Raw genomic sequence first — 25,105 nt, forward strand, 5'->3', positions numbered from 1 at the left:
ATAGATAGATAGATAGATAGATAGATAGATAGATAGATAGATAGATAGATAGATAGATAGATAGATAGATAGATAGATAGATAGATAGATAGATACAAAAAATAAAAATAAAACTCCTTTTAAAAAATACCAAAAAATATTATTAAGTAATCTCTTGTACCTTTTACGTTTTCCTCTTTTAAATCACCACAGACTGTGTCGCTGTTTGAAAACTTGCTCAAAAAATTACTTTAAAAAATGAGTAAGTAATTTCTTGTACCTTTTCCTCTTTTAAATCACCATAGAAAGGCATCGCTGTTTGAAAAATATCCCCCATGGGAAGCTCAGGTCTCGTGTCCTCGTCGCTGACCGTGAACGCATCCGTGAGTCCAGACGCCACTGGAGCCCCGTCCTCTCTGCTGTGACATCAGACACGAGGAATCCGAGAAATGCCGGGCTCCTGGGAGAAGTCCTACTCGTTTAATGGTTTTCCAGGGGCCACGGAGGAGACTAAACGCGGAACAAAGGAGACCCCTCACATGTCCATGTCCCTTCTGTCTGTCTTTAGGCGGGCAAATGAGTCACACCGTGAATGGGGCGACTTATCTGCATATAGCCTACATTTTTTAGCATGTAGGCCTACTTTTATGCAAATGTAAAACAATAAGGTGAAGTTACTTAAAATATCTTTATATTGAACAAAAAAAAAAATAGAATACTTTCTACAGTAACAAACAGATAATATATTATAGTTTACTTACCATAATAGAGCACTGTAATATAATTTATTTATCTTTCTAAAAGCCCCCCCAAAAATCTACATGTAAGTCAATGGGTTCACGAGGACATCAGTGTCATCATGACAATTAAGGGGTTACGTTTATTCAACTGAGAAGTAGTCAATGAAATGTCAAATAATTGGAAATTTACTGGCTTTGTATGTCACGGTTATTGACAAATCTATGACAACTAGAATATTTCATAGAGGTACAGGAGCAAAAAAAAAACAAAAAAAACAGGTATTTGCTATCAAGAAGAGAGTGAAAAATGTTAATTAAAGTGAGACATTTCTATTCAGAAGCAGTGTGAGGCTCATTTGTCAGAGATAGCTGACAAATGAGCTATCTCTCACACATTTTTATTTTTTTCTGCATTCTTGATAATGATTATTTTTTTATTATTATTTATAATGATTCCCTTGCAGAATATCCTGTAAAATGAACAGCTTCACTCTGAGGAGACAGAAGTCCACAGCTGTCGGATTTGTGAACAAATTGCAACCTCTTGTGGCTCTCCTGGAAGTCGCAGCAGCAAAATCCCAGTGACAATCGTGTTCCTTTGTCTTCAGAACGTTTTTATACATTTTATGGCTTAATTATAGGGCAATGTATATATTTGCATACGCGAACAGTATTGCACATGGTTTGAAAAGAAAATGTGAAACAATTTGCGTTTTACATTCCCTTTAATGACATTCCCAAACAGGTCCATCAATTTATCAGAGGCAGCTTTGAGTCTGATTAAGCTTTACAATCCACAACATTGCTGAAACATAAAAAGTATTCACTTAAAAGACAGCATGAAAAACGAAAAACACCAGCATAAGATAACAAAACATTATTTCTTAATCTGTTTGCAGTTTCAGATTCTCATGAAAAAGTAATTTGATTGTTTTTTTTTCTCACTCTCTCGCTTTCTGCAACTTCATTGCTTAAAACCTAGCATTATCTTTAATAATAACAACAATGACGTATCATTATTGGGGGGGTTTCTCAGCATTTCATCTTGTATTGCTTGGTTCGTTCACAACTGTCTAAACAAGTGTCTCGGTTTATAAGGAGATGTTGGATACCAAATTGCCTTTTCAATGAGGTATTGAACTTGACGTCTCTCTTTTTATCTCTTAATAAAAAGCAACTTGATGAGAGATGAGAGCAGAAGATGAAAAGAACCTGCAGCATATCAACAAGAATCATGACAGAAGCAATGCGGGGAATAAAATCGAAGGAAGTGACCAAACGCAGCGGCACAAATACTACAGGGAATAGTGGGAAACAAACATGGCAAATGATTGACAAAGGACAAAAACCAAAACAAAAGTAAAGCATAAAGTCCACAGAATCATGACCTTACGAAGTTTTATCATATCCCCTTTCCTCTTTGCTTTAGATTTGCAACAGATCTCATGTATTAATTCAGCCTAGTTTGTTTGAGTGTGAGCGTGCAGTGCTGAAAAAGAGGTTTACCTTTAAGGTTAGAATCTAAGTGAAACCATCTGGAGAGATATGTTCAGCCAGAACTCCCTTTTCTAAGCCCCAATTCCTCTTTTTCGGGTTTATCTGCCACGGTGTGGGCCTTACGTAAATGTATTATATCAGAACCTCAAGCACTTGCTCTCCCCCCCCCCCCCCTTCCATAGACTGCGAAGTGTCCACGTCAGAGAAACACTTCACACATATCGGGCAATAAACTTCACTTGTTTCCTGAAGGAAATGGAATTAGTCATCAGGGAGACACATAACCGTGTCTCGCAGACAAGCATCAGTATTAGCAAGCAGCAACAATCCATAATCTGAGTTAACTGGCCTGAGGGTTTGAGACACTGATCAGACCATGTATTCACAATTTAACTACAACATTGTTACCTGATCTCTATCCAGTAATTTCCTGTAAGCTCTCCAGTTTGCTTACTTTAATAGTAGGCTGCTTCATCTGAAGTCAGACCAATTAGATCAAGATTTATAATGGTTTACAAATATATATATATCGTTTTTTCACATTTGTGACGCATTTGCATAAGTCTTTCTATCTCAAAAATACCTTCTGCATTTATATAGAACCGTGACTCAAATTTACAAGCAGGACCTGTGAATAACAATCAAAAACTGAAAGTCACGCCACCCTGTCCATTTTCAGGCCACAAAATTGTGAATAAACAAAAAGTAAAAGTGATCATCGGTTTAATTTTATTTTTACCATCAGAGCCTGAGGCAACTTTGGACAAATATTTGAGGAGTCATGCTCTTCTCCTCATGCAGAAAGGTTATTCTTGCTGTTTATGATTAAGGCAACAGAATAAGGATTCGTCTCAGCTTTGAGAAGGGGGAAATCGTGAACACTTGACTGTCATATTCAGATTAACTTTGAAGTTAAATTCATCTAAACTGTTTCCTTGCTATCCCATCTTTGAATTCGCTCATGTCTGCACTTTTTTCATCTGTCTTTAGTAGAGTCGTATTTACCGATAAGGATTTGTTGCTGTCTCACCAAAGAAGATTTATATTTGAATGTCTGATATTGTAATCGTGGGAGCGACTGCCAATGCTAACTAAAACAGTTTGCTGCCTTCTAGCACCTCTGCCTCCTCCCCATGTGCTTCCCTCCTCTTCCTCCCATGCTGTGCGCGTGGGGGTGTGCACACGGGCCTGGCAGACAGCGCTAAGCTGGAATTCTTTGCACATCTGTGGTTTATCACTACAATCAAGCAGCAGAATATCTACACTAATCTCTAAGCCTCCTCCGTTGTTTCCAGTACACTTAATATTGTCGTGTCTGGCAGAAACTTGTTGCAAACGTACAATGAAATGCTCCGTTTCTACTTTAGAACTCACTTTCCTGCAAATCAGAAGTACAACGCTATCTGAAGGGCAGATTTTGCCTCACATATTTTATCCATCTATTGCTGTTGACTTTCGGTCATATTTCTTGTTTAAGTGCCTACTTGTTTTTTACAGATGTAGTGCAAGTGCTGATGGGAACTTTCTCAGTTTAAGGAACTGAATGCACTCTGATTTTAGACAAGATCTATTTGGTTTTGTATTGATTATTGTAATTCACTTAACAAGGCCGACTATGAATGTCTTCTTCAGAGTGCTTCTCCAAGGTCTCTGACTAAGTCTGCTGAATTTCCAGTCACACAATGGTTATTGCAGTTGCTCTGCGTTCACATTGACTCCAAAGTCAATTTTCAAGATCTTGCCTTTGCTGACAGAGTCTGACATGAACAAGCTACAGAACGTAGCTGCACTTAAAGTGTTTCATCCCCCACTGAGAGGGGGGGGTTTATTGGAAAAGTTCAAATTTGTTCAAGTATTAGCAATGAGCAATCCACATACGAACTGTTTTTGTAGTTGAATTAAATTGACATTAAAAGGGTTGTATTCAAATACAATGCTCTCTGCGAATCAGGTCTGGTCCCAGACACACATAATCCAATCAAAAATGTCATTGTCTTCTGAACTTTTCCCTGAGAGTAGCATCACAAGTTTAAACTCAAGGAGATCGAGACTAAAGAAGTTCAGAAAGAGGAAGTTGTCAGTGGCCGCCAACAGATTCTCGAGGAGGCTGGTGGTCAAAAACCTCTGACTGACTGCAAAAGGGCAGACTCGGTGGCAGCAGCCACTGAGGTTTCACTTTCCACAGAGAGGCATAAAATAAAAATACCGGAGGGCTCCATGCCTGAACGCCGCAAGCAAAACAAGAGAAGACAGCTCCAATGTAATCTATAAACGAGGAGAAGGAAAACATTTCGAGCATGTCTGGAGGCACAAGGATGAAGCATTCACTGACAAGAAGAGGGAAGCATGTGGGTGTTTCAGTGATGCTCCGGGATTGCATCATTTCCTCTGACACTGGAAACCTGCAGCATCTGGACGGCAAACTGGATTTAATCAGGGCAGTGGTCCCAAATACACCTCACAGTCCACCGAAGCTTGGCGTCAGAAGATGCCGGAGTAGCCATCATTGTTGCCTGATTTGAATTGTTAAAAAAAAAGAGAAAAAGAAAAACTCTTGAGATTTAGAAAAAGTCACCTGCAGCACCCAAAAATCCAAACCTATGACTACTGATGAAGTGGAGACCTTCCCCTGTTCCTCAGTAGGTGTGTCTGACCGTGAGAAACGTTTGTTGCATGTCGTAACAGGAAAAGCGTGCTCTGCTGAGCGGTGTTTTGACACAGGGTTGTCATTTAAAAGTAACCTTTTGTGTTGAATTGGCAGAAACAACTTGGAATGTTAGCTGTGTCGTGCTATTTAAATTGCTATGATTCAATTTGTTGATAATTTGTTGCGCACACAACCACATTTGCAGTGGGGGGTTAATAATTTTACCTGTAACTCCACATTAAAGAGCTTTCTTGTCTTTTGACATGTTGATCTGTTTTAAAAAAAAATGCAGATAACACAACAATTCTAGGCATCTAACTTCAGAATCTGTTTGTGAAATAAGGTGTTCAGGTTTTGCCATCGCTCAAGTCCCCGTTTGCGGGTTCGAAAGCCCCGAATCTGAGCGAGTCAGCGAACAGCGTGAGGATTAAGCACTTTGTCGTATCTTAAGCCCAATCAGGGAACACGGCAGCAGATCAATGTGCTGCAGCAAGCTTTGATTTCTATGGCTGAAAAAGCGACCTCACAGAAACTGAGTCTGATAAATACAGCAGGATCACAGCCTGAAATTCATTCTCATCACATTTGAAATCATGAAACCCTGTCTTTTTTTTTATTATTATTATTATTATTATTATTATTATTATTATTATTATTATTATTATTATTATTATTATTATTATTATTATTATTATTATTATTATTATTATTATTATTATTATTATTATTATTATTATTATTATTATTATTATTATTATTTATGACTACATAAATATTGAACACCTATTCAATATTTAGTTCTTTTTTGATGAAATTTTGATATATTGATGTCCAGTCTTACTTTGTATTTATCTCTGGAAAGGGATAAACGTCAACAAATACAGATTTTCTGAGTAAAAGCTCAGGCACAATACTATTGAAAATGTCTTACTGTTTGTCCAGATGTTCTTGGAGAGCAAGGGTTTCCTTCTCTCACTCTTCCCTACAAGGTGCAATATCTTCCTGATTACATAAGTCTGCAACTCTACATCAACAACAGCAAAAAAGATACCTGTTCCTCAGCAGAAATGTATTCCCCCCCACATTTTACAAAGAAAATTTAAATGGCCTCTTCTTTAGGTTTAATAGTTTGATTAAATTCATATAAATGTTCATTATTGTTAAATTTGATAGTAAAATAACCATGTGTTTAAAGAATTTACAAATGTGATGGGTTATTTACTCAGCAAGTGTCCTAGTCACATACAGCAACCTGAAGAAAATAAGGTAAATCTATTGATTTTTTTGGGGGGGGGAGGTGGAGAACGACTCCTCAGTTTAATCTGTAAATGATCAGTGACCCCGATCCCAGCTGGCCTTTTGAAATCGACCCTGGAGAGGACGGGGTGAAACTCTTCCCCGTCCTCTCCAGGACGTTCTATAATCTCAGCTACAAATGTTGCTTTGATGTGGAAAGATACGTTTAAGTTTGAGGTCATGGCTATTTCAGGGTTTTACTCTGCAACAACAGCAACAGGAATCAACCTATTATGGTGTTATGGCTGCAGAAACAATACGAAGCTCTCAAACTAGCTGCAGTTCAAGCCTCGAGCGGAAGAAGATGTAAGACTCAGGATTTCCGACGTGCAAAGTTTAAATATCTTTGGTCAGAGGTCATGATGAACGAGTAAATAAAAGACGAGGAAGATGAATGGAGATGTTTAAGGACACGGCAGAATGGGTTTAGACTAATAGAAATTCTATTCAGCTATTCTATCTGAATTTGATACACTTTAAAACCTCTTTCATAACAAGCACACATCTCCCTCCTATATCAAGACCAGTCCGCTCCCGTTTTATGTGGTTTGTCCTTGGGCAAAATCTGAACACTTGTGCAGGTGACGGTATATAAAACTTCACACTGAAAAAAAAAAAAAAAAAAAAAAAAAAAGTGAATAGGTTGAATTTTTCTCCCTCTCTTCTCCTCCCTTTGTGAAGTCCTGTGTTGGTGTGCTTCTGTCCGTGTGTGTCTTCGTCTCCCATGACGTCTGGCCAGTGACTCAGACCCTTATAATGAAGTTTCCATTCAGGGACACACGCACAACTTCCAAAAATAAAGAGAAAAAAAAAAAACAAGAAAACGATTGAATTGGTCAGGTTGACTTTACAAGCCCCCTTAATTGTGTTCACACATGAGCAATTAGGTTAAGCCTTTTAGGGATTCTGACCCAGACCTTCCAGTGTTCACAGCTAAAGAGCCACTGTTTTAATGGTCATGTGTTAAAGGCGAACATCAATTCAAGAAATTACCGGAAAGAACAAAAACATCCCAATGAAACACTTCTTGGGGATATTTGAGGCTTTCTAGAAGTGCATTAAAATAATAAAATAATAAAATATAAAGAGCACAGTGAGGTAAGGTAAGTCGTTCAGTCATGTTTGATTTCTTCTACTTTTTTTTTTTTTTATTCTGGGTTGAAGAGAGCTCGCAGTATTGATCAGGAGCCGTGTGGGTGGCCATGCACAAAAGCGCACACACTCCTCCCCGTTTGGAGCAGAGAAGTTGATGCCGCACCTCAATCACACCCAGAGGCCTTGAGACTCAACACTCTTTAATTCTTGCAACTATAAAGAAAGAGCTTTCATCGTCAAAAGAGACAACAGCGAGCCTATCTCCTACTGAGCATTTTATTACTGGGACCGGACAAAGCGGGAGCCAGAGAGTGACTGTGACTGGAAGTCTGCGAGAGCTGAGGAGCCAAGACATAGGAGGGGAAGCAAGAAGGGAGGACAAGGATTTTTAAAAAGGTAAAAAAAAAAATTTAATAAAATGTTATTTTAATGGCACTGATATGAATGGGTTAAATGTAATGACAAGCAAGGGTAGCACTTTGAAGTGCATTTTGGGCAGATGTTTGAAAAAGTTTAAGGTCTGATTTTGATTGTTTTCTAATGTTACTTAAAAAAAAAAAAAAAGAAAAGCATTTCATTTTATTGCAGCTTTGTAGGCTCCTCTTATCAAAGTGCGTATATCAGTGCAGATCTCAGCTGAGTGAGTCATGCTGTAGGAAGAGATGAGTCTCCGCCAGAGCTACAAAAACAAAAACCCACCAAGGAGTCACAATAACAGAGCAGGGAGGCGAAAATGCACCAGGAGCCAGTTTCTCAACAAAGACAAGATTATTATCTCACACAATTGATGCCTGTTTTAATCACCCAGGAAACTGGAGAAAACAAAAGTAAGAAAAAAAAGTTCTGATTGAACTTTAAATGTTTAAAAACTTGATAATGAGAACAATTGTTTGAAAATTGTCATTTTTGAACTAAAATCTGTAAAGAAAATATCCAAAGAATAAAGCGAGGAAAGAAAATTGGTAACACTTTATTTGAAGAGGTGTGCATAAGACTGACATGACACTGTGATAAACATGACATAACACCTGTCATGAATATGAAGAAGTCTTTATGAATGTCTATGACTGTTGTCATGAAGTGTCATTCGGTAAATAATGATACTTTTAATGCAAAGTTGCTCTAAAAGTTGCATTGAAAGTCCATTAAAAATGCAAACTTTGCATTAAATTATCATAATTTATATATCATGCAAAGTTGGCACCTTTAATTGACTTTTAATGCAACTTTTAGAGCAACTTTGTATTAAAAGTGTCCTTATTTACGGAATGACACTTCATGACAACAGTAGACATTCATAAAGACTTCTTTATGTTCATGACAGATGTTATGTCAGAAAAAAGATTACAGAAAAAAGTAAGTACATTTTCAGATTTAATAATTTAAAAAAAAAAGAAAAGAAGGCTATAAAAAAATTTCTCAGCATTGTAAAATAATTGTGCATTGTCTGTCCAGAATGCACTGGGTTAAAGGCTGGTACAGAGGCTCAGAAATAGTCAACAATAATATTGAAATATTTATTGAACCACAAGTTTTGTGAATTTATTTCTACCATACAGTTTTTGTTTTTACCATGAAACTCAATAAAAACGCACAAGATTTATTTAGTTTGCTTTTTTTTTTACAGCTGCATTAGGATTTTCTTTTGTACAGTCTTATAGACAATGTGTAAAATAATAGCAAAGCAGTAAAGTTTTTAGATCCAGTAGCTTTTTTGAAGGGATTCCTAACTTTCCTAAAGAAGTAAGGGTCTAAAATGTATCAGAATTTTTTTAATGGAACAACATATGTTTGATGTTACAGCTTGACAAAGAAAAGCCGTAACTGCTGCTGGCTTGGTCGGTCATCATTACTGTTACTAAGGCAAGCAGTCCTGCTGATGGAGCCCGACTGATGCATAGATGGAGGAAGTCTATAAAAGCACAGATGCTTAACAGCTTGTGAGTTCGGGCATTACAACATTTGCAGTCAAATAATTCACCAAACCATAAACTGCCCCAGTGGGTTTCCGGGTTAAACACATGAGTGGACATGTTCTCCTTTCCCACATGCTGCTTAACTATTCTGGCTTATGATTGGCTAAATGTTGCTGAACTTAAGTTGGCTCTACCTATGCTGGTCTTTGGCTTAGAAATTCCAATATTGTTTTCCTCCACAAGATCTGAAAAAAAAACCCAGCTCTTATATGTAGAAATTATTTCAAAATCAAAAAGCTAATTTCTAAAAATTAGTAAAATAAAAAGTGGTGACTCCATGTTGTTTTCCAGCTGTTCCATTGAAGTAAAAACTTCAACAATTTTTTTTTTTTTTTTTTTGTTGCAAACGGCTTAACGATGTGAATGTTACATAGAAGGCTAAAGTATTTTTATAGGTATAGCTGACTTACTTTTAAAGTGACAGTGACAGGCCAGACGTCAGTGCTCAACCTTGGAGTGGCCGAGACAAAGACGGGCTTTGTTTGTGCGTACAATGAATCAGTTTCATTTGAAAGCTTTGAAATAAGCAATCAGAAAAGAGAGCCCAGATGTTTCATGTCCTTTCGCTTCTCTTCTGCAACATCAGAATCAAGCCGTGAGAAACAATCGAGTAAGAAAGCATCATAAATAGGAAGAAAATCTACAACTTTATAAGCTTTTCAAAGATCTTCAAAAGTTTGTCTTTGGACTTAGCAGGTCACTTTTTCTAATAATTTCAATGAATTCTCTGTACATAACTCTGAGGGCCTATTGTGATGTCCTCTCAAAAAAACCTCATAGTGTGTCTTGGTCATCAGCTTCCCAAGATAACCCTAGTTAGAAAACCAGAGTAAAGCCATAATTTATTTTTTTTAAATGATTAATTCATTGTTTAAAAGTGAAAAAGACTATTCAAATCAACCATGTGTGGAAAAGGTGAGTGGCCGCTTTGTCAGCAACAAATTTCATCAGTCATCTTTGATAACTTTTAATATGTCTTTGACGTCACTGTGGAGGAATTTCGTCTCTTGTCTTGCCATATTGGAGGGTTTTTAAGCATGAGCAGCCCGTTAAATGTCATGCCACAGCATTCAATCCTTGACTTTGATCAGACCGTTCTAAAAATCTTAATTTTGTTTTCTTAAGTGTGTGCTGTTCAGAGGTAGACTTGCTGATTTGCTTTGGATCATATATCACAAACAGATGGCTGCACATTCTCCTTCCACGTTTTCTGATAGAGATAAAAAATTTCAAAGTTCTACCAATAATGCTTTTATCTTATCAGTAAATGGAGCATTTTCCCAAAAGTCTCTTGGTCCATCACTAGTTCTTCTGGGTTGTGTTTTGATCTCCCAGATGGGTCACTAATGCACCTTTGAGTCATTTTCGTCAGGCCTTTGAATATCTGTCAATCAGAAAACGATGCGCTGCTTTTTCAGATATTCCATTTTGTCAGACAGGTTCAGTTTAGGTAATTTTTTTTTTTTTTGGTCCTACAAGTGTGTCAGTCAAGTAGATGGTGAAATCAAACCAGAAATAGTTAATCACAGTTTAAAAAACCAACAACACATTTTTCACTTGATAAGTTACATCTTCTCTTGCATTATCATTGGAAAACTGCATGTTGTATTTACTCAAGTTCTCTTACAGTAAGCTATTTGACGATGTGAAACATATAAAAGTGACAGCGTTTCCCCTTTGGTAGATCTGGTTTAGATAAGACGCATGTGATGAACACGACCATCTGCTACAACACGGGCTCAGGAACGATCAGCGCTGGTATTTGAGCTCAGCTATTATTCAACCATGACACATAGCTATACAGATCATCTCATCTCAAAGACAGCATTAAGGCAAATTGAGTTATATAAGGGAGGAATGTGTTACACAAGAATAAAGATCAAAAGACTCTGTTTCTTCTAGTGACCAGCAAAATTCTTCTCCCCAGTGATCAAGTGAAGATTTACCTCTGCTGGGTCAGAAACATTTCCAGTGCTCTTAAAAACTTTGCGCTTCTTTTTTTTTTTTTTTTCCAGCTCTGAGTTGGAGAGGAAGATGGTGTGTCAGTGCTGGTTGTTTATGGTTCTGATGGGATTTATGTGCAGCTCTGGGTCTGGCTCGGTGTGCTTGGAGAGCTCTACATGCAACGACTTGAGCAACAAGAACATAATACAGGTGAGTCAAATTATTTTTAAGCACTATTTGCTGTGCCTGGTCACTTATTTCCTCTCATTTTCTGCCATAATGACAAAATAATGACACATAATAATGTCATCATTTGGAACAATGATGGAAAATAAGGATCCGCAGCTTTTTCTGGTTCATCTTTTTAAAGATTTTCTAAAAGAACATGAAGTCCTTCTGAATATTTTTGTCATAATCTTAACTTATGTACCTTTTCTACCATTACAAACTTAAATTACACAGGAAGATAATTTAATAAAAATGAAAGAGTTGATTATCCAATTGTTTCTTGTTTTTTTATTTATATATATATATATATATATATTGTGAATAAAATTTGTCCAACTTTGGTAAAGAAAGCAGATTTAAAACTAAGCAGTTAGAAGTTATTTTTCAAAAAGGGAAATGCTACAAGTTTTAATAATTTATCCTTGATTCAATGTTAATTTTGCTATTTAAAAAAAGTCCAAAAGATGAATCATTAAAATAATGTTCATCTATCGTTCTTGAATTTTTCAGAAGATATGGGGATCATTTAGAAATCTTTTTGCTAAATTTTTAGCTGACACTCTAAATAAAAACGTTTCGTGGTTTTGTTCAAGAAGAAGGAAACAGTTTCCCGCTGGTTATGAATCAACCATTTAAAAACTGGTAGCAAAACTCACAGAGCAGCACTTAAAAGTGTGTACACTCCAGTAAAGATGGGGGGGGGGGGGTTGTCAAATAAAAATACGAGGCCATGATAAATAATTCACAGGCTTTTTCCACAGATGGTGGGACGTTTATCTCAAATGAACAGACGAACAAAATAATCTGTCATGTAAAAAAAAAAAAATGAAAAGGAAAAAACCTAAGATATAAAAGCTGGTCGGAAAAGCATGCATACCTTTCTGAAGCTCCTTCTGATTCATGGGCTGCTTCATTTCACATCTGCCATTAGTTCAACTGATTATGCTTAACCAGAAGTAGAGCTCATCTATCCGTGGAGCATTTCCCTCACTTTCCCACATTTGCAACTTTAAGCCAGAGTCATAGTTGTCAGAGAGGTTGCAAAGGATCAGAAGTGCCCCATTGTTCAAAAGGAACGGGCCAAGAGGGGTACGCTGGAGGAAATGTCTGGAAGGAGTAACATTAAAACGGGATATTTCTCCAAAGTTATTGGGAAGAAAAACCTAGAAGCTGGACAGGAAGCCTGCCGAGAGCTGGACAGCATAGGCTCCCGAACAACAAAGGTTTCGCTCGTCCATTTTATGACCAAAATAAATCTCTTCACTTCCTGCAGTCACAGACTTATAAATTGACACAGCGGCACTGTAGGAGCTGCAGCAGTTTCCAACAAGGACGTGTTGTTTTCTACATGTGATAAGTATCTCGTGTAGTTTCCACATATTAGGAGTAAGGAGCAGGGCTGAGAGGTTTTCTTTCTCTCCAAAGATGAATTAAATTTTTCAACATAACAGCGAGTCGAAGCGTACATCCAGATCCATATAAGGGTAACTCTAAAAGACATATTTTAGAATAGCCAGAACTTGTAAGTATAGGTTTAAGAAATATTTAGCTGACACTCTAAATAAAAATGTTAAAATAGAACAAATAGCATTTTTACATGTTGCTGCTGTCTGTGTGGTTTCCCCCCCGACCCACAGGACTGCCTTCACCTCTGCACCCCCGAAACCGAGCCTGAAATCAAGCCACCCGGGGTCAGAGGTCAGCAGGAGAATGACGACTTTGGTGATCCTGAGGAGAGCCACAGGGGTGACCTGCTGCTCAACATCATTCTCTCCACTCTGGCTTCTGGAGGCAAAGTACCAGAGGGAGATCTGAAAGCCCACGACGACCGGCGCCGCTCTTACGCAATGGAGCATTTCCGTTGGGGGAAGCCCTTCGGCAGAAAGCGCCGGCCTGTTAAAGTGTTCCCCTCCGCTCTGGATGAGGAGGCCTTCCCCCTGCGGGCGCGCAGGCACTTGAGTTGGAACAAAGCTGAATCAAAGGGAGGCGTTGTTAAAGGAAGGCATCAGAATAAGGATCTGCTCGGGCCCAGAGCCGGGTTCAGGTCTCGGGCCACGCCGGAGAGAAAAGCCGAGACCTACAGGATGAGTCACTTCAGATGGGGCAGCCCGCCTGCATCCAAACAAAACAATGGCTTCGGGAAGCTGTGGGAGGAGAAACCTCGGGAAAAGCTGACCAAGTTATTCAAGAACATTTTAGTGAAGGATGTGAAAATGATAATGGGCTAAAAAGAAAAAATAAAAATAAAAAAAAAAGGTAGACCAAATAGAGTAAAGGTAATAAAATAAGAGCAGAGGGGTGAATTTAAAATGACTCTTGGCTAGTTTCTATTTGTCTTAATGTAAATTCCATAAATTAGTTGTCATCTTTAGAATGTCATTTTTGGGGCCCAATATTTCATTAAAGGCCTATACAAAGACAAAAAAAATTAAAAAGCACAACCTGCTTTCATTTCTTGGAAATGACTTGAGAGCTTCAAAGTAATAACTCTTATTGGAAACTCAGCTAATGATTTAAATGTTAGCTGTACAAATACTTCTTCGTGGATGGTACGTGTCGAAGTCATTTAGTGGCAGACTGGTTTCTTCTTGTTATTTATTCTGAAAATAAATATTTCGTTTTTGCAATTGACAATTCAGACTGATTTTGTCTTAAAGGTAACACGTTTTATGATTAACAACTTCTGCTAACAGCCCATTTTGTTCTGAAAGTCAAAATAAAAAAAAGACAACAAATACTCTTTATGTTGGCATTTCATATCTGAAAAGCTTTCAACGTGATCAGTCTAGTTTTGCCTACATGTCCCTCCAGATGCATAATAATAATAAAAGGAAACTCATCCTGATGAAGCAAAAGACTGAAAATTGGGAATTCCAGGACTAACTTAATTCAACACAGATCATCAGCTGTGGTAAAAAGGCTGCAGTCAGAAATGAAAGCCTTCTGCACTGAATTAGAGGATCAGATGACCTGCTGGTTGAGTGGAAACTTGTAATACAAGTAATAATGAGATAGTGCAGTGAAGCTAAAACAGATGAGAGAACCAAATTAAAAACTTGCCATTAAATTTGCTATCTTGCAAAAGCATCTAAAATGCTTTGAGCATTTTCCCCAATTCTTTCATGTCACGACCACAAACTTTACACTATTTTACATAATAAACCGATGCAAAGCAGCATGTAATTGTGAAGCAGATGTAAAAGATTTTTTTGGTTTTAGGTCAGGTGGAAAAAGCTGCTGCCACACGCTTTTTAAACTTTAGCACAACTTTATCACTGCTCGTCTGCTTTATTCCCCCAATTTCATTTGTAAACGTGTTGAAAACTATCAATCATTGCTCTTCGGCTTTGCTCATCTTAAAAAAAGACAAATACATTCAAGTCATTCGTGGTTTGAGATACATTTATTGTATAACACAGCTACGAGTCGACTAGCATGCAAAGTCAGGTATGACACATGTAAGGCATTTTCTCCATGTAAAAGCTGCCTTTGTCACTAGGTAATCCAGTTTTTAAAGTGCAAAGTCCACAGAATGAATCAATTTGTACTACAGCACTACATTGCAAATGGATCTATTGACCACACATGTCATGAAGAAAAACTAAGTCAGGATTGCCGTAAGCTAGTATCACATTACACAAAGCAATGACGACAAGCAGACAGATTTACAGATCTGATTCTGAAAAGGCGGCATTACGACGCGCCACCGTGTTGCTGCTGCGGCATCAACGGGTTGTTCTTCATGAACCAGGAGGAGTCAGTCACTGGACAAGACTGTAAACTGTGTCTGAAGGGTTTGGTCTCCGGTAACGACAATAAAGACACATCTGTGTTTACACAGACACATGAACAAGCACTCTCACTCACACTATTTAAAAAAAAAAAAAAAACAGAAAAAGAAAAAGAAAAAAAGGGCAACAATTTGGTAAACTGATGGACACATTTGACTCTACATATTTAAAGAAAACAACAACAAAAAAAACTCTGCATCTACATTACATGAGACAGATGCAACTCAGTCAAAGAAGCGCAAGAGAGGGAGTGCATTCCTTTAAAACATCACACACCGAGCCATCACAGCACCACGACGACAAGAGGCACGCTTCAATGACGCACAAAGGAATCTGCTACCAACTGTTGGACTGCGTTTGCCAAGCTCGTGCCAAATTATTGCCATTATACCTTGTTTTTTTTTTTTTGTTTCTTTTTTGTACCTGTGTGTGTTTACGTGCGCTCCTGCGCACTAAATGGCTTGTTAAAATCTCGACAAGACGGATGCACTGCTGGGAAGCCAATCCTGCAGAACCGAGGATGCAGTGGCGACAATGCGGGTCAAGGTGAAGCTGCTGGAACCAGTTTCTGTTTCGGAAGTGGACTGCTCATTTGGATTTTATGTGTTGCTGGTTGCTTTAGATTTTTTTTCCTTTTTTTTTTTTTCCCCTTAACTTATTGGAGACAACCAGTGCAGCGACAGTTAAAAACAAAAATATACACACAGAAAACATCCCTGCTCTGTACATAGGCTTATAGACTTATATAGTTCTCTCTATATGTACACATTTATATGGGACGAAAAAAATAATTATTTTTATAGTATTTTCCAATGTTGTAAACATTGAGTTTGTGTGGTCACGTGTGGCACACGTTTTGTTTTAGCGGTCGTTTCTCAGGTAAAAACTATTCAAATCAAAATAAATACGAGTAAAAAAATAAGGAATTAAATGCCCATCACAAAATAAAAAAAGCACTTTTGGCCAACACTAAGAAGGCAAAGAAAACCTACAGAGTAACAAGAGTTATCCATGGATAAAAAAAAATGAAATAGTCAAATACACTCACTAGTATTTAGATCTAAATAAATAAACAGAAAATGCTAGCAAAATGAGACTGGTTAATCTAACTTTGTTAGGTATGGCACTCCGTCTGGGACAAACAAAAAACAGAAGGAACATCCAGAGATTGCAGAACCGATAGCATTCCCAGATCCAGGAGACACACACAAAGCTTCTCTGTCACAGTTCTTGGAAATCTCTAAATTTGACAATCCAACCAGTGGAGTTTCTACAAATAAAAGTAAATCAGGAGAGTGTTGTTGTGTTGTAATTACTTTTGCCAGCTTGTTCTGGTTGCAATCAAACCATAAAAGACTGTTTCACACAACTACGTTAACCATAAAGTGTCTTGCTCTAAAGTTTCATCTAACGTCCGATTCCACGATCGAGATCAGTTTACAGTAAAGATCGGTTGCTCATCCCTGAACCTAAAAAAAGGTTAATCGGTTTTGTCGCGTCGCTGCGAAACTTTGTGCTCTAATACACACAAAGGTCGGGAAACTTCATCTCATAAATGGGAACAGATCGACTCTGGCTTTGGCCGTAACCCGAGGAAATGGTTCCAGACGGGCTGGGAGGGGGTCTGGAAAGGAGAGGAGGAAAATTAGTCAACCTTCAGTCAGCTTTCTCAATATGTGTGCAGCAGGGGTCCAAATTACACAATTTTTCATACTCAGATTTCAGGGGTTGCATGTTCTTGACAGCACATTTTTAAAGTATGAGTACAAAGGTTCACTATAAATTCATGGTTGAATAGAAAGAAATGAAACTATGGGAAAAGCCCTTTCTTTTGCTTTCTCCCATTATCATCCAGATCAGAAAAATACTTCTACAAATTTTTGACGTTTCCAAAAGTATTTGAACCCTGGTGCTGTAAAGTTACAGCCAGTTAAAATCTTTGCTGCTGAATACAGGTGAAAACTCATCTTTACCTGATTGTGATCTCAAATATCTGATTCAGTTTGTTCTGCAGCATCGTGGCCTAAAAGAGGCAAATTAACAATTACAATTATTACATGGTTTATCAAAAAAACTAATGAATAAATAAATGTAAAGATAATTCTTTTTGTACCCTGGCACCACAATGGGCAGCGATTTCCTCGAATGGTGCCTTCTGAAACTTCTCCACCACTTGTCTCCGCCGCTCCCTCTCCTGCTCCTCCATACCAGCACTGTCCACTAGAGGGAGACAGAAACAGAAAAATCAATTTCAAGCAATGTTAGTTGACTAAATGATTACTGAGGAAAATCTCAGCTCAAACTCTTTCTAAAAAATATACATATATATCGAAATGACCTTTTTTTTCCCCCTCGTAATTTTAGCTCACAAGAACTCAATTTCACTGTTTATTGAATTAAATAATTAGACAAATTCAATTCTTGGGAACAAGCACAAATTCACTTACGGGTGAATTGTATTTGCAACTAAGAGCCAATGTGACAGTAGACTTACCAATGGCACTTTTCAGGGTTTCAAATGTGATTTCTTCTGCCGGAGTCCTCTGAGAAACACAAGCATCGAATGAATGTCTTTGTGTTAAAGAAATGCCTTCGACCTCTATAGATCATTGGGGTTTCTTGATCTTTACCTCTTCTTTCTCTGGACTGTTTCGGGACTCGACCTCCACCTGAAGCGAGATGGTCTCCCCAATGCTCTTTCTTTTGGACAGCCGGTCCTCATCTAGAAAAAAAAAAGGGGGAGACAGTGTAGCAACTTATTGGCTGGCATGATTTGAATCAAGTTCTTGCCATTGATCAAAACTGCCAACAACATTTTTAATGTGGTTGTTAAAACTGAGATCTAAGCCCCATAATGACTTCAAGGGGGTCTGGCATGTTCTGTGGTCTTCAGCTTCACAGAGTCTAGTTCACTGCCAGACTCTAGATTTTAATCTCCTGAACCAAAAACAACAACTTGTGTCTTTCCAGCTCAAGCTGAATGAAACTCTGACCCATATACTGACTGACAAAGACAAATGAGGGACTGAAATCATGTGATGAAACAAACATAAAGCTTTGTTCACGTATGGTAAGATGATGTATGACAGTCTGAGATATTGTAATACTTTATAATCTGATTTGTAGGCGTAATGTTTTCTGAGTAAAGGTGACCTGAGAACAGAGCCTTCAGGAACCGCAGATGTGATCCTGCAGCCTGGACTTCTATAAGAAAGCCTGATATAACGTGGAGCAAACTATAAATTTGATGAGTACTGGAATATTAACTTGCACCAGTTTTTCTGTCATTTCATTCTGAAAATAATTTTGAGATGACTTTTTTTTTTTTTTTTTACAAATTAAGTCTATGAGGTTGTTCAAATGTAGGTCTAATATCCCAACTAGATCTGGTTTTCATCATGCTCTGGTTTTCAAACTAAACAGTGAATGAAGTATTTGGATTTTTTTTTCTCCTAAGGCTTCCTACCGGTGTACTGCGGGACGTAGGGCGTTGCCAGTCGGTCCGTGTTGTAACCACTTCCTCCCAGGACCTCTGCGATCTTCGACTGGAGAAACAAAACACCACTTTCCACCTTCTCGAGCGAAGGCGGCAGCCTATAAACAAGAAAGCGCAACACAAAATCTTTACATAGGAGAGATCAATAATTCACTGCGTGTTTTGTAATTAAAGACGATATTTGCGACAAAACAATGTTAAAAAGGTTTTATTTTCTTACTTGGGATGCTCAAGAAAGACGCCCTCAGGCAAAAGGTAAGGACCTTCTTTCTGTCTCACCTCAATTACCTGGAAAAGAGCAAGAAAACAAAAATACTGTTCATGACGTGTTTGTCTGAAGACACAAAGATCCACATAAAGAAACCCAGACACGAACTTCATGTATGTGTTGGCAGAAGGCTGGGACGGTGGTGAGCTGGCAGATGAGGTTGAGGTAGGCGGCGGAGAGGGCATGCACAGCACAGCGGTTATAAATAGTCAGACCTTCGTCCGTGGACAGGGCCAAGTCCTGCGGAGGACACAAACAAAATAAACAAAACTCCCTGATCGTTCATTCGAAGCGGATTTGACGAAGTGTTGTGTTCATCCGTACCTGCAAGGCGAGTGCCAGTCGGATGAGGTCCACCACCACCTCTTCGTTCGCCAACTCCACGCTGAGAAGACCCAACAGAGCATAGAGGGTCTCATAGTGCTGCTGGTCGCTGTTCGGTTCCTTACAGCCAAGGTAGATGTGTCGGCACAGGTGCTGGCCATGCTGCGAGTGAAGGTTAATGTTTTAGATCCATTCGTCCCAAGGAAAGTGCAGATTTAATAAAGAATTTCCACACGTTTCCAATGTTTTTCGCTTATTTTCAGCATGGTGGAAAAACACAGAAAAATGACTAGAAGCGTGATGAAGCAGTACCTTTTTCATGAATAAATTGTCCTGTCTGGAGCACTTGTCCACTTTGAGTTTCAGCACAGAGATGTCAGAGATGATGCTACACAGGAAGACAGCAAAACAGGTGCAACCTGTAAACTCAGCCGCAGACCCGATCTTGCTGCTGCAAAAGAGATTTACTCACCGGATTTTTGAGAATTTGGGCCTGTTGTCGTGCCTGTCGATGAGGCTGAGGAGAATCTGGAGGACGAGTAGCCGGACCTCCGAGTGATTGATTAGAGAGAAGGACAGCAGAGGGTCCAGAAAAGTGTCCGGCAGTGCCGTGAGCATGTTGGTGTTCTGGAAACCCGTTGTCACCTTGAGAGGTTCATTTTGAAAGGAAAGTATCTCTTTATGAAGGAAATTTGACTACAGTACAGATATTTTTTTGTAAATGCTACAAAAACAACCATACATTAAAATCTTGTAATCATTTAAAGGAAAAGCAAACATTTACCTGCACCAAGGACTTGAGCAACATAATCTGAATCATTCGTGTTCCCTGAGGCCTGGAAATGGAAACAATACATTTCAACTCGAGTCTAAATACATTTGTATTCAAACAACATTTAGAACATAATTCTTGGTCATGGAGAAAGAGGTACTGTGCGCAGAGTTGTGAAAAAAACCTACACAAGTTCGTTAGGGAGAAGAGTCAGATTTACTCCGGGGACCGGGATCTTTCCCATGATGAACAGCATGACCTCCGACCTCTGGTATGTGGGTAAGGTGTTGGCAAATGAACCTGGAAACAAGAAGTAAACATTTAATAAGTGGAAGAACAGATGTATTCATTTAAAGCTGCCTTATTTACACATAGAATTAGACAAGAAGGCAGCAGGCTAACCAATGGTCCTGATGACAGCCTCCTGCAGCTGCCGCTCCTCGTGAGCTTTGATGATCTTGGTGCCGATGTTGGTGGAGCCGTCATACGAGCCGGTCAACTCGTAGTCCACGCTGAGACGCAGCTGCCTCAGCAGGGTGTTGAACACCTCCAACACAGTAGGGCCTGCATTCACACAACAAAAGGCTCAACATTTTTTTTGAAATCCTCAGCATTTTCCAGCAGATTTTAAAAAGTTGCCAAGCAGAGTTTTTTTTTTTTTTTTTTTCCCCCCCTCCCGGTGTGACACACCTACGGAGCCGCTGGCTGCGATGGCAGCAGCCTCCAGCAGCACTTCCACAATGCCAGCCCGCACTTTGGCCGAGTTCTTGCTGTTAGCATCCAGATGGCCCAGGAGTTGCTGGATTACTAAGTGAGAGTGTTGGGACTATAACGAAAAGAGCACAAGAGGGACTGCCTGAAACATGAGTGAAAAATGAAGGAAACTGATGAGTAAGGGCTGTTTTTTTTTTTTTTACCCAATAAAATGTGAACACACTGCAGAAACATAAATCTAATCAAACCCAGGCTGTGTCCGCTTTTGGCCTCTTGGGTGTGTGTGATAAAGCTTGTGATAAATAAAAACATGAGGCTGCCTGAAAGCAAACAACACATTTCATGATAATATCTGGACTTGGATAGCATGAGAGCAGAGTGAGGCGGGGGTTAGTCAGGAGTGTGAGCGGACATCGTCTCCCTCACCTGGATGGAGTACATGATGATTTTGAAGCAACGCACAGCAAAGGTCTTTCCCTCCCATAGAGAGTGGTTGTCCAAGTGCCTGGAGCGAGAAGAGACGGAGAGGAGGGAGGAGGAAGTGGAGGCCAGAGGAGACGGAGAGAAAAAAAAAAGCAAAGATAGAACTGAGATAAGAAGGTAGGTATAAACATCTGAGAGTAAATACTGAATAAAAGAACAATTTAAGTCTTTGATGGTGCTTAAAATATGAAAGGTGCAGATTTACAAGTGACTGTAATCCATCGTGAATAAGCAAGTTCTTACATTTTGTAAATAATCGGACAAGATGTATCGATATAATTGGTCCAGTTTAACCACTAAAATGTCTCTAGTCAGTTGGTGGTTTGACGTTTGTAACAGATTCTTTGGAGTTCTGCAGATAGTAAGACGTCATGTTTTCGTGCAGGATTTGGAGCTTTTCTATGCAGCGATACCATAAAATAAATAAAAAATAAATTAAAAAAAACCTCAAAATGAAGAAAAAGAACCAAACCCTTATATTTCCTGAAGACAAGGAACACAAAAGCGCCGCTCGGTTTTTATTACAGTTTCACCTAGATGCTCCCTTTCCGTGCAACAAATTCTCAAACATTACTAAAATGATTGTAGCTGTATTTTAGAAGAAGCAGAAACAGTAGCTGCTCTTCTCATTCAAATAAAAGATATTGTTTTTTGGGGGGTTTTTTATGTAAAAACTCCAAAGTTGTGGCACATTTCCTAGAGGTTATCACAACAGATACGTTGCAACCAAAGAAGGTCATCATCTTTGTCATTGTCTCTTGAACTATATAATCTTTCAGGGTACTTTGATGAACACTGCATTGCAAATAAAAACAACAGTATATCAGTGGTAAAATCCTTTATGTTGTACTAAAGATTCAGTTAAAAAATACCCAAATGTAAAATAACTCTAAAATTTACAACTGTTTTCCTATTTAGCTTTAATTGTAATTACGGTCATTTATTTCACTTGTTCGGTTTCACCAAACTTTCACTTCAAAAAAACAAAAGCTCTGGAAATCTTTAGCTTAGAGGCTGAAAATGTAGCCATGAGGTACAAAACCACGTAACAAGCAACGAAAAGATATAAATGTGTAACAGACAAAAGGTAAAAAACTATGAGCGATCCCAATGCTACATACAAGAGTGAGAGAACTGATGCAGTACGGGCTGCATTAAAAAGAGGAACGCGGCTTTAAAGGGATCAGGCAAAGATTTAGATTAGCAAACTATTTAAACCAAAAGAAATGACTCCAAAAATCAAGAATATCCTGCCAAAAACGATATCTGTCCAGTGATGTGACCTACATATAGCATCGCCACAGTAATATATAATTTAAACACCCCATTCACAAACAAAATCTCAGATCTAGTCGATACCCTTGCACCGCCCTTGTCGCTCTCCTCTGAACCGATCAGAAGAAAGATAAAAACGCTCCAGCAGAACAAAAAAACGCAGGATTTCCCCCCCAGTTTGCCGGCGTGTTTGCATATGTAAACAACTGCACAAGAGAGGCACAGATCTTTAAAAAAAAAGAGCCAGAAATTTGCCTTACATCAGGACGGGCGAGACGGCGTTCTTGATGTTGCCGTAGGCGGCTCGACCCAGCAGCTCCCTGAAACAGCGCTCCGTCAGCTCCGCGGGGCTTTCCTTCTCCTTCTCCGACGCCTGCAGCGGAGAAGGAGAGCGGCTGGTGGGGAGCGGCGCAGGTGATGAAGCAGAAAAAAAAAAGGAGCGAAGGGAGAGGAGGGACCGGGAAGGGAGGAAGAGAGGAGAGGGAGATGGAGAGGAGTGCAGGCGAGAGAGAGAAAAACAGAAATGTTGGAATCGCTGTGAGTCAGTAAAGCAAACGTACACAGAAAGAGCAATTTCTTACTAAATGAAACGCTCAGGATCGGATAAACCACCGCATCACTCAGAACTGGGTCGACTTTACTGACTGCAGCTCTTCTGCAGTAGGAACTAAGACAGCGGTGTGTAGACGACCACATCTGCTTTAACCATGGGAGACATGTTCACGCCTAAGTCTGTATACATGTGTGGGTTATTCTCATGCATAATTAAAATCATCAACCCTTCCATTATATCTTGGTCAAGACAAGCCTCTGGTAGTCCAGCAATGATGGCATTATTTATTCACGTCCTGTCTCTTTTATCTCATCTGCTGCTGAAGGGGAGGAAGAATCTTACGGTAACTCATTAAACAGAAAAACAATAAAGAAGATGATGTTTCTGCTCACAGCTTTGATATTTTCTCTAACGCTGAGAGAAAAAAGTCCAGACACAAACTCCACAAGTCTGAAAAAAAAAACCTAGAATCTAAAGCTTTAGTCAAAAGAGAAATTTATTCTGAGATATATAATAAAACTAAACAAACAAAAGGATTAAATACAACTAAATCCTAGGACAACAACTATAGTTCTCCTTTGAACTCTACAGGATGATTCCGTGTTTGAATGAAACCTTTTCAAACTGCAATATGTTGACTTTAAAAGCAATCAGGGTCAGTATGATCCTCTTCTTGTTTAAAAGCTGCTGTATTCTGCTCCTACATGAAATCCAAACATAAATATTTTTATCAATATTTTAGAGCCGACACAATGAAAAAGTGACACGCTAGCTAGCTTACAACTTTACAGTGAGGAAGACAACTATCAAAAACATTCATTATTCTTGTTAAAACAAATTTAAGTAACACAGACTGAATAATTTGTCAAAATCCTGCTGCTGGCTGTGATGGTTTCTGCTGCAATAAAGAACAAATAAACTGTGTAAACATCACTATAGCAGTGGTTTGTCCTGTATGTCCTAAATGGGACATTTCACTCATTCCACATTTTTCGATGTCCACCATTAAAAGCTTTTGCAGCAAAACCGAAAATGAAGAAAAATAATTCTAATTCATACATAGGCTCCAAAGTTATGAGGCATGAACAGTATCAGAGTGAAAAATGCAGATCTTTACTTATGTGTATTTATTTGGAAGAGGGGGGTGTTAATGATTTCTTCTCTCTCATTACTCATTCATGGCATTACATAACAAAGCATACTTGTCAGAACAGTGCCATCAATATGACTCGAGTGAATCTGAACCTAATAATGTCTGAATCTAATATATTCAGGACCCAGAGGGTGAGATCTTCAGATTTTATTATAAATTAGTACAGTCCTGTTCATTTTCTAAAACCAAGTAAGGAATTCAAAGGTTGTGAGATTGTCAGTGTTTTTAGCAACAATTTATCTCATGGCTTTATTCTTGTACTAGATTCACAAAGCAGATTGTACTAAATACACACCAGAGTAAGAAACCCCATCAGAACCAGAAGATTTATAATAATTTGTATAATAATATAATAATAATTTTGTATTCAACATAAAACTCCAGGATCTGACCCAATGAGACATTTCTCAAAACTCAAAGAACAATGGACTACAGAAATGAATCCATACTGCCTCGTTTGAATGTGAACGCAGGAAGATGCTATTTGCTGGGAGGGTGTTTTAGGAGTAGATCTGCCCTTATGTTTAGTTTCAGAACTAAAAAGTTGCTCCAAATCAATTTGCTTGTTTTATTATGTTCAGGAAAGTAGCATCAAATCATGATTAATTAAGGTTTAGTAACATTTGTAAAAAGATAAAGTCAGAGCTCTCCACAAGTGAAGCAAGGAACTTCTCATTGCCAGGTGTTTCCAGTCTCTCTGTTCTGCTGAGTTAACATGTCAAGAAGAGTTGCTAGGAAAGGAAAAAAATATATATTTGCAACATACAGTCACAGTTATTTCCAGGAAGTGAAACTTCCAAAGTTAGTCTGAACTCTCCGATGTTTTAATAAAATAGCCCATGTCCACTGGGGCAGCAGTGGAGGAAAGATTTTG

General features: G+C 38.6%; 2 protein-coding genes across 6 annotated transcripts in view; one reads left to right on the top strand and one right to left on the bottom strand.

Annotated features, from left to right (window-relative positions):
- Nucleotides 1–7,373: 7,373 nt before the first annotated feature.
- On the top strand, nucleotides 7,374–14,142 carry LOC103457563 (pro-opiomelanocortin-like). The gene is made up of 3 exons (XM_008397815.2): nucleotides 7,374–7,650; nucleotides 11,246–11,384; nucleotides 13,040–14,142. Exons 2-3 carry the CDS (start codon nucleotides 11,265–11,267, stop codon nucleotides 13,628–13,630), a joined length of 711 nt encoding a protein of 236 aa, XP_008396037.1. The 5' UTR covers nucleotides 7,374–7,650; nucleotides 11,246–11,264; the 3' UTR covers nucleotides 13,631–14,142.
- Nucleotides 14,143–14,786: 644 nt separating this feature from the next.
- Nucleotides 14,787–25,105, bottom strand: part of efr3bb (EFR3 homolog Bb (S. cerevisiae)) — a 28,834-nt gene continuing 18,515 nt past the window's right edge. For all 5 annotated transcript variants that reach the window (XM_008397806.2, XM_008397805.2, XM_008397804.2 and 2 more), the window contains 17 exons: nucleotides 22,786–22,920; nucleotides 21,194–21,272; nucleotides 20,744–20,879; nucleotides 20,456–20,617; nucleotides 20,242–20,353; nucleotides 20,066–20,117; nucleotides 19,754–19,926; nucleotides 19,594–19,669; nucleotides 19,282–19,443; nucleotides 19,066–19,197; nucleotides 18,910–18,977; nucleotides 18,660–18,787; nucleotides 17,824–17,915; nucleotides 17,688–17,736; nucleotides 17,307–17,413; nucleotides 17,167–17,216; nucleotides 14,787–16,817 (listed from right to left, as the gene is read on the bottom strand). In XM_008397806.2, coding sequence (XP_008396028.1) covers nucleotides 16,712–16,817; nucleotides 17,167–17,216; nucleotides 17,307–17,413; nucleotides 17,688–17,736; nucleotides 17,824–17,915; nucleotides 18,660–18,787; nucleotides 18,910–18,977; nucleotides 19,066–19,197; nucleotides 19,282–19,443; nucleotides 19,594–19,669; nucleotides 19,754–19,926; nucleotides 20,066–20,117; nucleotides 20,242–20,353; nucleotides 20,456–20,617; nucleotides 20,744–20,879; nucleotides 21,194–21,272; nucleotides 22,786–22,920 — 1,819 coding nt within the window. In that variant the 3' untranslated portion in view covers nucleotides 14,787–16,711. The remainder of the gene's footprint in view (nucleotides 16,818–17,166; nucleotides 17,217–17,306; nucleotides 17,414–17,687; nucleotides 17,737–17,823; nucleotides 17,916–18,659; nucleotides 18,788–18,909; nucleotides 18,978–19,065; nucleotides 19,198–19,281; nucleotides 19,444–19,593; nucleotides 19,670–19,753; nucleotides 19,927–20,065; nucleotides 20,118–20,241; nucleotides 20,354–20,455; nucleotides 20,618–20,743; nucleotides 20,880–21,193; nucleotides 21,273–22,785; nucleotides 22,921–25,105) is intronic.

Source organism: Poecilia reticulata, linkage group LG21, assembly GCF_000633615.1.
Source record: "Poecilia reticulata strain Guanapo linkage group LG21, Guppy_female_1.0+MT, whole genome shotgun sequence".
NCBI lineage: Eukaryota > Metazoa > Chordata > Actinopteri > Cyprinodontiformes > Poeciliidae > Poecilia > Poecilia reticulata.